The following is a 15,062-nucleotide window of genomic DNA, read 5'->3' on the forward strand; positions in this document are numbered from 1 at the left end:
GTCACTGGTGACCCCCACTGCCAGCTGGCCAGTGACTGGCGGCCGATGTACCTGTCTTCATGTCTCTGCTGGGGCCACCACCACCTTTTAGACCTCCTTTGTAGACTGTTCTTTGGTATTTCCCATGGTTCTGCAGGTGGGCGGATGCCTCCTTTCTTGTGTGTGCATGTGGTGGGAGGACAGAAGGTAGCATACCGCATGTGCTCCTCTGTACAGGCACACCTCATTTTATTGTGCTTTGTAGATACTGTGTTTTTATAAATGGAAGATTTGGGGCAGCCCAGTGTAGAGCAAGTCAGTTGGCGTCCGTTGCATTTGCTCACTTTGTGTCTCTGTGTCACATTTGTGTAATTTTCACAATATTTCCAACATTTTCATTATTATTATATTTAGTATGCTGATCTGTGATATCGGCTCTTACTATTGTGATTGTTTCAGGAGCACATGAACCACGCCTTGTGAGATAGTGAACTTAATAAATGTTGTCTGTGCTCTGACTGCTCCAGAACTGGCTGTTCCCCCATCTGTCACTCTCTTTGGGCCTCTTCCCTGAGACACAACAGTACTGAAATTGGGCCAATTAATAAGCCTACAGTCAACTCTAAGTGTTCAAATAAAAGGAAGAGACACATCTCTTGCTTTCAATCGAAAGCTAGAAATTATTAAGCTCAGCGGGAAAGCCAAGACAAGCTGAAAGCTAGGCCTCTTGTGCTGAACAGTTTGCCACATTGTGGATATAGAGGAAATATTCTTGGAAATGAAAAGTGCTACTCCAGGGAGCACACAAATGATGAAGTGAAACAGCTTTATTGCTGATGTGTAGAAAGTTTTTGTCACCTGCATAGAAGATCAAACCAGCCATAACATCCCGTGAAACCAAACCTGATTAAGAGCAAGGCTCTGACTCTCTTCAATTTTCTGAAGGCTGAGGGAGGTAACAGAGCCCCAGAAGGAAAGTCTGAAGCTCGCAGAGGTTGGTTCATGAGCTTTAAGGAGAGATGCTGTCTCTATAAAAGTACAAGGTGGAGCACCCAGTGCTGATACAGAAGCTGCAGTAAGTTATCCAGAGATCTAGCTAGGACAGTGAATGAAGGGGGCTACACTAAACAACAGATTTTCAGGGTAGACAGAACTGTTCTATTGGAAGAAGTTACCTTGTTGGATGTTCATAGATGGAAAGAAGTCAGTGCCTGGCTTCAAAGCTTCAAAGGACAGGCTGACTTCCTGCTAATGCAGCTGGTGACTTTAAGTTAAAGCTGATGTTCATTTACCATTCCAAAAAATCCTAGGGCCCTTAAGAATTCTGCTAAACCTATTCTGTGCTCTCTAAATGGAACAATAAAGCCTGGATGACAGCACTTCCGATTACAACATAGTTTATTGAATATTGTAAGCCTACTGTTGAGACCTGCTTAGAAAAAAAAAAAAAAAAAAAGATTCCTTTCAAAACCCTACTGCTCATTGACAATGCACCTGGCTACCGGATGGAGATGGACAAGATTAATGTTGTGTTCATGCTTCTTAACTCAGCATACATTCTGTAGCCCATGGATCAAGGAGTATTTAAAAAGTGCATTTTGTAAGGCTATAGCCGCCATAGAAAGTGATTCCTCTGATGGACTGGGGGAAGTAAACTGAAAACCTTCTGGAAAGGATCCATACTAATCTAGATGCCACTGAGAACATTTGTTATTGATGGGAAGAGGTCAAGTATCAATATGAGCAGAAGTTGGAAGGTGTTGATCCAACCCTCTTGCATGACTTTGAGGGGTTCAAGATGTCAGTGAAGGAAGTCACTGGAGATGTGCTGAAAAGGGTAGGAGAACCAGAATCACAAGTAGGGCCTGTTTGCTGGCTGAAGTTCATGAAGATAGATTGATTCACTGTGATCTCTGGATAAAACTTGAGCAGTTAAGGAGTTGCTTCTTATGGATGAGCAAAGAACATGGTTTCTTGTGGTGGAATGTACTCCTGGTGAAGATGCTGTGAAGACTGTTGAAATGGCAGCAAAGGATTTAGAGTATGACATAAACTGAGTTGATTAAGCAGTGGCAGGGCTTGGGAGGATTGACTCCACAGTTTCAAAAGTAGGTCTGTGGGTAAAATGCTATCAAGTAGCATCGTGTGAAATAAACCATTCATGAAAAGAAGAGTCCATCGATGTGGCAAACTTGATTGCTTATTTTAGGAGCTTGCCACAGCCACCCCCACCTTCAGCAGCCACCACTATGATGGGTCAGCAGCAGTCACCACCAGGCAAGACCTCCGCCAGCAAAAAAGACTATAGTTCTCTGAAAGCTCACAAGATGGTTAGCATTTTTTAGCAATAAAGTATCTTCTGATTAGGGTACCTACATTGTTTTTAGACGGTGCTGCTGCATACATAATGGACTATAGTGCAGTGTAAACATAACTTCCAGATGCACTGGGAACCCAGAAAGTTTGTCTGTCTTTATTGTGACATTCACGTTATTGTGGTGTTCTGGAACTGAGCCCATTGTCGTGGGGTCTCGGAGGCATGCCTGTCAGATCTCTTCTCACTCGGCGTGTGTCCCGGGAACCGTCTGTAGTAGTTTACCCGCCTCTGTGCCTGAGCTTCGTGGTGCTGTGCTGGGTGCATGGACCGTCCTTCATTTAGCTAGGGCACTGCAGGTTAACGTGTAGTTCCCAGTATTTCACTCTCATAAATACCTGCAGCGAATAACGTTGTGTATTTAGTTCCTGTTTGTGGAGGTGAGGGGTCTTTAGTATCAGTAGTAGTAACCCATGATTTTCACGATCTGATGTGTTTCGGCTCATTGCAGACATTTATTGTAATGAGCAGCTTGAAAGATTAGAAACTTACAGAAAATATTATTAAGGCGAACATTTCATGCTACTGGCTACACCGAAACCTGGAGATCAGCAAACCCGGGTCCTGCAAGTTGGTCATTGTGAGTGGTGCTGTTTGCTGGCTGGGTTGAGCATACGCGTCAGGAGGCATGACTGTCCTAGGAGAGTACTGACTCCAGACTGGTCTCTTGTCCGTGGACCTTCTTCCCCTTCCACCAGGTGGGAGGGCCTGATGCTCCACGACCTGTTGGTCCTCCTGAGAACCAGGAGGGGTGCTACTTGTTTCACATGCCTCCCCTGCTGCATGTGATGGGATGTTGATACAACCCTTCTGGAAACGCATCCAAGAATTCCTGAGACACTGTGAAGCACGGCCCAGCTTTTCATTAAAAAACTGTGTCCAGCCTTCCGTCCGACTGTACCACTTATATGTACTTAAAAATACTTTTGCTCTCTCACTTGCTCTCAGATAAATAAAAATCTTTTTAAAAAAATAAATACTTCTGATTTAAGAGCAATGTGGGATATGTGTTGGGTCGTAAAATATATTTATTTTATAGATTCAAGTAATTTCTCTAAAGTAGATAGAAAAGATTTAGTGCATTTCAAATGTAATGTTACCATTAAATGTTTTTGTTGAACTTTAATGAGAAGAGACTCTTCTCCCTTATTTTCAAACAGCTCTAACACACAGACAAGAATAGAGACTAATATAATGAGCATGGACCCACGGTTTAGCATTATTTTTTCGGATAACCTCTGTGTCCACCGTGGGGCTGGGACTCACAACCCAAGATCAAGAGTCACAGACTGAGGCAGCCAGGTGCCCCCACCGCTCAGCTTTGTTAAGTCCTCACGCTGTCCGCTTTGTTGCAGATCTTTTTACAAATGGATCCCTCGTTACAAATAGAAGCGAGGCTTTTTGCCCTCCTCTTTAGTCCTATCCATCCATCTCATGCTCCCTCGTGCCATGTGAATTTCCAGGACTCAGAGATCCTTTAAAGCCCATGACCAGGGGCGTACAGGAGCAGCCTGGCGCAGGTCTGCCACCAGCATGTGGCCCGTGCAAACGTGGTCTTGCCAGGCCCGTGGGAGAAAGGTCAGTAGGAAGGGATCGAGGCTGTGGCAGCTTTGGAAATGTCTATTTTGGGGACACCTGGCTGGTCGGTTGGTAAATCCTAGAACTCTCTGGGGGTCGTGAGTTCAAGCCCCATGTTGGGGATAGTTTATTTAATAAAAACAAAAAAAATTGAATTTTTAAAAAAGGAAATGTCTCTTTTTAACCACGTTTAGAGAATTCTCGAGTATCTGCATCCCCAGCCCCACTGAGATCTGTGCAGCAGGGCAGGTGGCAGCCTGGGGAGCTCCACATCTGCCCAGAGCACCCATAGGCCCACTTTCTCACCCTGTTGACGGTTGTTTTCACGTTGTCTGAAGCAGTGCCAGTCAGCCTGGCCCATAGGCAGCAGATGCTCTGGGGACAGTTACACAGGCTTTGAGGGTCTGGCCAGCTCCATGGTACCCAGCAGCCCTGCTAGTTTCAGGGTACAGTTTTGTGGGACGTGAGGTTTTTCAGGAATGCACAACATAGCATTAAAGCAGAAATGCCAGCAGCTGGACTGTGATGCTTTGAACTTAGTTACCTTGTTATTTGTATGTGATCTCTAAATACTTATATTTTCAAAAGCCATAGTAAAAATTCTCTTAATTTTATAGTTCTCTTTTATTAAAGTTGGAAAACCACTAAACCCTACGTATTGAAAATAAGAGAAGGTAATTTTGTATGCTTTTTAAAAATGTTTGTGTGTTTTTCAAAGCATATGCTATATCCAGAACAAAGAGAATTAACTATATTAGAAGGTGGAGCTATGAGTTAGAGATTTGTGACATAAAAACATAATTTCAGTTTCCATTTACATTAGTTAAATTGCCATGCTTATTGATTTTAAATCAAGATCCATTTGCTCATTGCATAAAGGCTGGAGGATTAACCGGAAGTGTGGTTTGGAGGTTTGGAGAAATGTGCTGTTTGGACTAACTACCACCTCTGTGCTGTCCTGCAGCTTGGTGTTTGGAAGCCAGCTGGACATCCACTCGGGTGGGGTCGATTTAGCTTTTCCGCATCACGAGAACGAGATTGCCCAGTGCGAGGCCTTCCATCAGTGCAAGCAGTGGGGAAATTATTTTCTGCATTCCGGTAAGTCATGACTTCAAATTAACTTGTATTTCAGTTCTGTTGATTCTCCTGACTGGTAAAACAGCTGCATTTGCAAATGCATAGCTCAGTGAACAGGTGAGGAAATAGACTTGTCTCCACGTGTTTGAGTCAGAGTCCGCTGATGTGAGCTTCCTTGCATTGGAGTTATGAGTACGTTTTTGGAATGAAGTATGGGCTGACCACAATGTGGGGAACGTTCTCCGTGCTGCGGCTGGTATCAGAGGTGCTCTGCCATCTGATGGGCAGTGGGCTGCTTGACGTTCCACTTCACTCAGGTTCCCGGGACTGGAAGCCAGAGGCTGCTTGGCCTGAAGTGCACCCACTACCACACATTTCCCTTACTTGAGCCCTGCCGGGAGTCACTCCCATGGCTGCCGCTATGTCCTGGAACAGCCCTCAGTTCCCTGAGACGCCAGGCCCATCTCTGTGCTGCCTGAAGGAGTCTGGGATGCAGAAGCAGAGGGGGCCGAGTGGCTGCTTACAGCATCTGAACTGCCGTCTGGTATTCCACTTCATTTCCTGGGTAGAGCCCAGCAGTGGCTAAAACTCTCTGTTTCTGCCAACAGTGCAACTTGCTGGCAGATTTCCTAAACAGGATGAAAACCTGATGATCCTGGTTCCACCTGCAACTCATACCTCCAGGGCCAGCAGAGTGGGCACTGCACAGTGCCTCTGAGATGACCTCCAGGGCCTGGAACATTCCATAGTCTCGCTTTGGCCTGAGGGCGTAAGAGGAAGACATACGCAGAATAAATGTGCACAGAGCCTGTGGGGCAGGGAGCCCCCCAAGGACTGAAGCTCTGTGTCCCATCCCCACTCAGACTTGGGAACATGGCACCCAGATGGGCCATCTGGGTGGCTGGAGCCTGATGCCCACACACCTGTCATAGGCGTGGTCTTGGTGACACAGTGGTTTTCTCCCTTGCCGGGACGTGCCATGTGCCCATCAGTGCATGTGGGCCTGGGGATCAGCAGGTGCCAGCGACGCCAGTGCCCACCCCCTTTATGCCGGCGCCATGCTGCTGGCTGGTTGTGACCGTTACACGCTGTTAGGACGGTAGGATCTCCTTTACCCCACTGTCACCCTGTGCTGGAGAAACATCTGTGGCTCCTAGCGCACAGGAAGATTCATACTCCTTTTCTGAAGGAAACGGATGTAAGATAAGGAGTTGGATGTGTTTCATTTTCCAAAGATCATCAATTTAAAAAATGTTTAACTGTGTTTGGTATATACGTGTTACATCGAATTACGTGTTTGAGGTTATATTTTTTCTATTTGGAAGCCACATTTTAACCAGTTCTCAGAAAACTTGGCCTTGAAGCACCATTGTGCTTGAAATCCTATGGTGTCAGGAGAGGAGAGGCCCCCCTGGGAGTGCACCTTGATAAAGCCTGGCCCAGGGGACCCCGGCTGGTACTGAGCAGCTCTGCACACGGGCTCGGCCATCCTCCTAACTGCCATACTCGGGGTGAGGGACTGCCAGGGTCTCAAGAAGCCTGTGAAAACAGACTGCACCGGGAAGTGGAATGAGTCCTTGTCAGACCTACAGTTTGGAACATCCAAAACCCAGCAGGTATTGCTGGGTGCCCATTTTGTAGAACCAGAGCTCCGACCTTTCCTAGGGTGCGGAGTCTATTAGGTTGGTGTTTCCAGGGTGCAGGATGGGCGGTACGGGGCTGCCCACAGTGGGCAGGGCAGACCCCACGCCCTCCAGCAGGTGCAGCTGTGGCTTCCCCCCTGGGGGGCACTGCCCAGTATCAGCACAGATGTGGGTATTTGCTTATGGCAGAACAAGTACAGCGTGTGCAGGGTGTTCCTGGCATCTGAGGCTGGCCCGCAGTCCCAGCCTGCTCCCCCATCTCCCACCCAGTTCAGAACTAATTACTGTTTCTGTTTCAGGGCATTTGCATGTGAAAGGCAAAGAAGAAAAAATGTCCAAATCACTGAAAAATTACATTACTATTAAGGTAACCTACTGTGCTGCTGCTGCTGCTGACCTGTCCTGAAGGCTGCTGCGTGGGCAAGCCTAAGTCTCAGATCCCCCGTGCTCCCGGCCTAGTCCCGCAGCCTCACAGGCTTCTCCTATGCCCGGGTGTGACTCGCATTTTCTCATGGTAAAAGCGTGGCAATAATCTGGCACTCTGGTTCTCCGCCATGTCCCTCCCGCCCTCTGTGGCCTGGCTTCCCTGCAGATGGCCACCATCTTCCCTGGCCCGTTCCCCACGCGGTTACCCTGAGTCCCATTTACCCCTCTTCCTGTCCTACCGCTGGTCTGCCGTCCTGTGGCTTCTCTGGGCCCCAGGGATGGGGCCTGTGAGCGTCCACAGGAATGGAAACCATGTGAACTCACGGGGGCACTTCAACAGTTCGCTCTTTGTCCTTGGGCCCATGAAGCCAAATGTAGTTTTATTTATTTATTTTTTAAAAAGACTTTATTTATTCATGAGAGACCTGCAGACAGAGGCAGAGACATAGGAAGAGGGAGAAGAAACAGGCTCCCTGTGGGGAGCCCAATGTGGGACTCGATCCCAGGACCCCAGGATCACAACCTGAGCTGAAGGCAGACACTCAACCGCTGAGTCACCCAGGCATCCCTGCCAAATGCAGTTTTATTTTTTTTTTAATTTATTTAATTTATTTATTTTTAAAGATTTTATTCATTTATTCATAGAGACACACGCAGAGAGAGAGAGGCAGAGACACAGGCAGAGGGAGAAGCAGGCTCCATGCAGGGAGCTCGACGTGGGATTCGATCCCAGATCTCCAGGATCATACCCTGGACTGAAGGTGGTGCTAAACCGCTGAGCTACCCAGGCTGCCCCAAATGCAGTTTTAATTGCAAATATTAAAATGACCAGGATAGTATCAGACCTTCACCCCCTGAATACCCGACCACTAAAGCTGTTCCCACCAGGTTTCCATACAGTCCTCCCCTTACGTGCGGCCTCACTTGTGTGGTCCAGAGGCAGCGAGCACCAGCCTCATGCTGCGTCACATGCCTGTGTCATTTACCTCACCTCCCCTTGGCACTGGGGCATGCGGTGTTGAGAGAGGGAGCCCACATTCAGATGCCATGGCTGCTGTCACTGTCCCGTTGTCCCTACTCTCTTCCTGTGCCTGAATTAGCATTAGACATTATCACAGGCATGTTTGTGTAGAGGGGTTGGTACTATGGCATGTGCAGGTGTCCACAGGTGCTGTGGAACATATGTCCCGTGGATGGGGATGCTCGTAAAATACTCCTTATATACTTAAGTAGAAATGTTCATTGTTAGATACATTTTCCTACAGAAAAGTTAAACTTACGTTCTCACCACATATGTTCGAGAGTCATCACTTTGCTACATTTACTGCTGTTTCTGTATTTATGGCAGTGGTTGGCATAGCCGCATGTGCCGGTATGTAATCACCAAGATTGCTGAGCCATACGACACCATGACACTTCCCCATTCTGTGAGCCACTCCCCAAAACAAAGATGCTTTCCTGGGTAACCCAGACACCAAAAAACATCAGCAGTAATTTCTTACTATCAGTTACCCAGTCCGTATTCTAATTTTTCCACGTGTCCAGTGTCTAGCTTTGCTTTTTTAAAACCAGAATCCATTGAAAGTTCATGTGTTGCATGTATATACCGTGTCTTCTTAGACTTTTTAGAAGATATTTTTAATAGTGGTAAAACACACACAACATAAAATTCACTATCGTCACTGTTGTTATGATACAGTAGTGTTTACATCGTTGTGCAAGAGAGCTCCAGAACTCTCTCCTCTTGCAAACCTGAAACTCTCCCCCAATGAGCAAGTCCCTGTCTCTCCCTCCCCAGCCCCTGGCATGCACCATTCTCCTTTCTGTGTTTCCATGATGGTGGGTACTCCAGTGACCTCATGGAAGCGCAGATGTGCAGTGTCTGTCCTTTTGTGACTGGCCTGTTTCACTAAGCAGGACGTCTCCAGGTCCATCTGTGCTGGAGCAGGTGATAGGAGCGCCTCCTGCTTTAAGGCTGAATAATACTTTGTTCTTGTGGTTTGATTGGGTAGGTGTTTTTGGCTTCCCATCTACAGCGGTCTCTCTGCTTCTATTTTCCATGTGGTGTTGACTCTGAAGACACAAGGCCAATTTTGTTGAACAGCCCATGTTCTGTACTAGTTTCTCTGTGGTGTCATGTAACTTGGTCTTCTGTCTCCTGTCTTCGCCATAGCTGGAGGTTAGGCCTCAAGGCTTGACTCAGCTCAGGCTCAATCAGGTGGAACACATGATCCGTGGTGCTATGGCCCCACAGTGGAAGCCATCTAGGGCCACAGGGTCCAGCTGGCCTACCATTACTGATGTTGTGTTTGACCGTCTGGTAAGGGACGGCCACCAGCTTGTCCTGATGTGGAGATTCTTGTCTCCATTTGTGTACGTGGACAGCCAGCAAGGTTATCTGCCATGGGGCTTCCTGTCCCCAGGCAACCTGCTGCCTGTGGGGTTGGTATCCACTGGTGACTTTGCCCCATCCTGCATGTGCATCAGTGGCCCTTGCAGAGCGTGCTCTTGTGCTGTTGCCTGGCCAGCCCGCCTGTTTTTTTTTTCTAAGATTTTATTTATTTATTCATGAGAGCCAGAGAGGCACAGAGACACAGGCAGAGGGAGAAACAGGCTCCCTGCAGGGAGCCCCATGTGGGACTCAATCCCGGGACTCCAGGGTCACGCCCTGGGCCAAAGATAGGCACTAAACTGCTGAGCCACCTAGGGATCCCTGGCCCTCATCTTCAAGAAAGAGGGTTCACCTGTTGTTCCGTCTCTTTGCAGTATTGCTAGGAATTAGCTTTTGTATTTATTTTGTGTATTATCAATTCAGTCTTTATTCTTTTTGTGCTGAAATTATCTCAGATTTGGTCTAGGGGGAGCAGGAGGAGGTTTCCTCAACTGGCCTCTGTGTCCCGGGGAGATGCCCTGGCTGCATCCTTGCTTTCGGCCCCAGAGCTGCCACTTCTCCACAGAGACTCTCTGCCTTCGCAGGGACAGGGAATTTTGAGCCAAGATCTGGTGTGTTTACTGCTGCTGGAGTGGCCTTGTTTCCAGGCCTCTTCAGGGCACAGAGCTGGCGGAGGGGATGGACCCGCGTGCATAAAGTGGTCACTGGAGTTCACTGTGAGCTGTCCCGTCTAACAGTACAGGACTTGCTGGTTTTATCCCTTTTCTTTTTTTTTTTTTTCTTTTTAAAGATTTTATTTATTTATTCACAAGAGAAACAAAGAGAGAGGCAGAGACACAGGCAGAGGGAGAAGCAGGCTCCATGCAGAGAGCCCGATGTGGGACTCCATCCTGGGACTCCAGGATCACACCCTGGGCCGAAGGCAGGCACCAAACTGCTGAGCCACCCAGGGATCCTCTTTTAGCTCTTTTCCCGCTTTTGCTAAAAGTCTTGCTTCCTTACAACAGCGTATATGCATCATGCTTTATCTTAAAAGTGACATGTTTTAAAATTTAATACCATATTCCTATTAACACTAAAACTGTTGAGTAAAGATTGCCTTTATTTTTTTTTAATTTTTTTATTTTTTTAAAGATTGCCTTTAAAGATTTCTATTAAAACAGTTCTTGTTTTAATAACAACTTTACTGAGACACAATTCACAGATCAGATGCTTCACCCTTTACATTGTATTACTCAGTGTTCTTAGCATCTTTAAAGAATTGGGCAACAACAGTCCCTACTATCTACTTGACACGCTCACCACCCAGAAGGAAACCACATGCCCATGACATGCTCATCCCTGCCCCCTGTGCCCTCTGGTGTCTGACCTTACCGATTTGCTGGTGCTGGGCTTGCATTTCCTGTTACTCTTGGCCCCTGGCATGGAGGTCACGCAGTTGGCGCACATCCGTGCAGAGTGTAATTATTTGCTGTGTAGCATCCCCCTCAGCTGCACAGCAGGCTCGTTTGTTAGGTTTGTTTCCAGCTAGAGGCCACGTCTTTCCCCTTTCCCTCTGTTTTCCAAGAGCGTGAGATGTTGTTGGAGTTCAGCAGAGTTATGCTGTCCCCAGTGTGGCTCTGCTCTTTGGCTTGTTGCCAGGTTGTCCTCCCAGTGTTTGGTGTGACAGAAGGGAGCCATCCCTACAGGAACCTTGATTTTCCCTTTCTTACACAAGGTACTACGTGTCCCAGAACGCACTTTGCCACCCCCTACCCCCCGCCGCCCCCAGCAGCAAACTGTAATGTTTGAGTTTGGTTCTAGAAGGAATGTGTGTCAGTGCGGGAAGTCTGACAGTTGCAGACAAGACGGAGGAGCCCACAGTGGGAGATGTGGAGCCCAGAGAGTGGGGAGCACACGCTCCCTGGCTGCCCTGCGTTCTCTCCCAGAGCAGCTGTTGCCAGCTTAGCAAAGGCGCATGTATAGATACGTTTCTCGGGGTTTTCTTTCCACACAAGTGGTTGCACTGTTTTGCGCTTGCTTTATTCACTTAATGCATCTTTGGGGTCACTTTCTTCCACATGGAGTTAATTCCTGTGAATGGCTGGGTCGTCATTGTACCCTAATTAAACAGTGCCCTGTTGATGGTTATTTTAAATTATGTCAGATTTTCTATGAGAGAGTGTGTAGTTAAATTTGCATAGATCTCAGAGTCTGCATTACTTAGGGGCCCTGGGGTGCGGTACCATGACGGGCCCGTTTCCTGCGACTGGGTGTGATGGGAGTCTGCGTGCTCTACAAGACAGTGATGAGTGTAGGATAAAGGCCGTCAGAGGATGTGTGCATGCAGAATGTTCTGGATGAAGCCTCTGCTAGCGAAGCAGTAAGTGTTCTTGATATTCTTGCCAACAGGGTATCAAAGTGTCGGTTTCCTTGTCAGCATGAACTACCAAATAAGATCTGAATCAGGTTAACATTTTCCTTGTTAACTTGAAAACTGACAGCCAGGCTTTAAATTTCCGCTTCTTTCCCAGGTGCATGTGAGAGCGTGTACTTAGGGTCTCGTTGCTTTGTGTTTTGGGCAGTCGTGGGGGCGTTCAGCCACATGGGGTGGAAAAACCATGTGTCTGTTTCCTGGTTTCAGGCAGAAGGTCTCCCCGCCAGGCCTCATTACTTTGGAGGCCGCTGGCAGACTTTGGTGATGGGCTGCAGGAAAACTTGATTCTTTCTGCTTGACGAGACCCGAGTCCACGTGGGGAGAGGCTGACCTCTGCAGCGCGGATAACGGCTCAGAACTGGCCTCTTTCCGTCTCTAGGTTGTGATTTAGGACCCGTTACTTTACGCTCAAAGCCTCAGCTTTTCCCTCTGAACGTGACGTGAGGGCGCCCCCCCCCCCCCTCAGGCAGTCAGGGAGGCTCCCGGGGAGGGGCGGCCGCACCGGCTTCCTGCCGCCCGCGCCTCTTGGCTCCAGAGCTGTCCCCACGGTCACCGCCTGATGGCCGCGTGCCCCGGAGGTCATGAGCCACCTTCTGCCCTTCCGGCACCCATTTCGCCAGTCGGAGCTGCCCCGGGCGGTGGCAGCAGGCGACAGCACAGCGGGGACCCGGGCCGCGTCGCGGTGAGGAAAGCCGAGCGCTTCGCCCCGGCCTGGAGGCCTCCCCGCACGTCGCTGAGGTGTTGCCAACAGGTACACGCGGCCGGTGTAGAGGGCGCACGACGACCTGATGCGCGAATGCGCGGTGAGCGGCTCCCCCAGCCGTTGGCGAACGCGTCCGACACCGACACCGCAGAGTCCCCTCGCGCCGTGTGGTGAGAACACTCGCCTCGGCCTCCGCGGTGGCTCGTCACTGTGGCCGCCCTGCTGTGCCGTCCGAGGGGCCCGGGCGCGGTCGTTGTACGGCTGAGAGCGCGCCCCTTGCCCAGCACGTCCCCGTCCTCCCCGCGCCAGAGCCCGGCGGCTGCTCGGTGTCTGGGACTGGGACGCTTTCTCCCGTCAGCCACAGGTGGATCCTACAGGATTTGCCTCTTTATTTACTTAGTATAATGTCCTCCGGGTTCATCCCTGTGTCACAAATGGCAGGATTTTTCTCTTCTGATGGCTGAATAATACTCAATAATATTCCACTGTATGGTCTGTGCCTGCGCGCCCGTCACATTTTTTTTAATCCACTCATCCATTCACAGACCCTGGGGTCGCTTTCTCATCCCGGCTCTTGTGAATAGTGACGCACTAAACATGGGCGTGTGGGTATCTCTTCAAGAGATGGGTTTTCTTCCGGTAAATACCCAGAAGTGCAATTCCTGAATGGTAGGAGAGTTCTGTTTGTAACATTTTGAAGACCCTCCACACTGTTTTCCACGGTGACCACGCCAGTCCTCATTCCCCACCGACAGTGCACGAGGGCGCCCCTTCCTCCACATCCTCACCAGCACCTGTTGTTTCTTCTGTTTTTGATTCTGGCCATTCTGACAGGTGTGAGGTTATAATCTCATTATGGTTTTGATTTGCATTTCCCAGTGGTGAGTGATGTTGAGCATCTGTTCATCCTCTTTGGAGAAATGTCTGTTCACGTCTTATGCCCACTTTTGCATCAGGTTGTCTTCTACTGTTGAGTTGTAGGAGGCGCTTATCTTGGAGACTCACCTCTTCTCAGATACACGGTTTCTCCCCTTCCAGGCCACCTTTGTGCTCTGTTGCTGCGCGCTCTACAAGACAGTGATGAGAGTGTAGGATAAGGGCCATCACAGGATGTGTGCACGCATTCCTTTGCTTGTTAGTTCCTGTGGTTGTCCTTTCATTCTGTTGCTATCAGGGATTAGCCCCCAGGGCCCGAATGCTGTGGAAACACTCCATCGCAGAATTCTCTTTGCAGTTACCGGGACTCCTCCACAGGAGCCCCCAACGTGGTGAGAATAAACACTTGTCCTGTTGCTGGGCTCTGAACACACATTGAGGGCAATCTGAATGAGCCCATGGTCTGAGTGGGAGGAGAAACTCTTTAAAATAAACCCCTGTGGGACACCTGGGTGGCTCAGCAGTTGAGCATCTGCCTTTGGCCCAGGGCGTGATCCTGGAGTCCTGGGATCCAGCCCCGCATCGGACTCCCTGCATGGAGCCTGCTTCTCCCCTGCCTATGTCTCTGCCTCTCTCTCTCTCTGTGTCTCTCATGAATAAATAAATAAAATATTTAAAAATAAATAAAACCCTAAAAAAAAGAAAGAAAAAAATAAAAAGAAAATGAAAAAATAAAGCCCTAAAAGCCATTTAGGACTTTAAAGGGAGTTTAAATGGAGTGACATAGAGAACAGTGTGCGAATGATGAAGTCTTGTACACAAGGTTAGTTTTCCACCTGGTGACGCTGTTTGTGACATAGTGACTACACTGCATTTGAAGTGGTTCCCCCAGAGAGACTGAGGCAGGGCACCTGCTCCCGGGGGTCCTGTTCCTGCTATACCAGCTCTGTGAGGCCAAGGGTCAGCTTCACCCAGGGGACGGGCTCTGTCACCGCTCACAGGGGGGCACCTGCCGATCTTGGTGTGGCTCCTGGCCACTGTCCTCCCAGCTGTCACATGCTGGGTCACTGTTGTGTGTGTGTGGGGGGCAATATGTGCAGAAATAACCACCAGACATGGAGCAGGTTCACAAGAGGAGGGCTGAGCATGTCTCCTTTTACTCACAGTGAGAATCCACAGTGAAGGACAGGATCGTTTTGGGTTTTGACCCAAATTCCATGACGTCAGAAGGTCCTGTCAGAGCCAGCTTGTCCCTGGTTGGGGGGGGGGGGGCGTGGTCACCATGAGCACGTCCGTGGCAGGCCCAGCAGTGCCCCGGTGCACCCATGGAGGCCAAATTTGTCTTCCCTCCTCCTGCCCCCACCCCATAAGGCCCCTGAGCACTTTCCACCGCCACCACACACAGGTTTTGTTGAACTTTGTGATGTTCCAGCAAGTTCTGAGTTTCCCCAGGTTATCCCTCCTAGTAGAGACCTGTCCACTTTGTGTGGATGTTTTGGAAGTGATCTAAAACAACAGCTTCTCAGTTTTACTATTTAATCCAAGGCGGTGCTGTGTTCAAGAAACCTGAGCTTGGGGCCAGCTTCATCCTGTTGCCA

At 49.0% G+C, this 15,062-nt stretch overlaps 1 protein-coding gene across 6 annotated transcripts in view; it reads left to right on the plus strand.

Moving 5' to 3' along the window:
- Nucleotides 1-15,062, plus strand: part of CARS2 (cysteinyl-tRNA synthetase 2, mitochondrial) — a 73,470-nt gene that overhangs the window by 27,526 nt on the left and 30,882 nt on the right. For all 6 annotated transcript variants that reach the window (XR_013355448.1, XM_077854945.1, XM_077854948.1 and 3 more), the window contains 2 exons: nt 4,896-5,029; nt 6,951-7,018. Coding sequence is in view for 5 of the 6 variants with exons in the window: in XM_077854945.1 (XP_077711071.1) it covers nt 4,896-5,029; nt 6,951-7,018 (202 nt within the window). In the remaining variant the exon portion in view is untranslated. The remainder of the gene's footprint in view (nt 1-4,895; nt 5,030-6,950; nt 7,019-15,062) is intronic.

The sequence above is a fragment of the Canis aureus genome, chromosome 17 (assembly GCF_053574225.1).
Source record: "Canis aureus isolate CA01 chromosome 17, VMU_Caureus_v.1.0, whole genome shotgun sequence".
Classification (NCBI taxonomy): domain Eukaryota; kingdom Metazoa; phylum Chordata; class Mammalia; order Carnivora; family Canidae; genus Canis; species Canis aureus.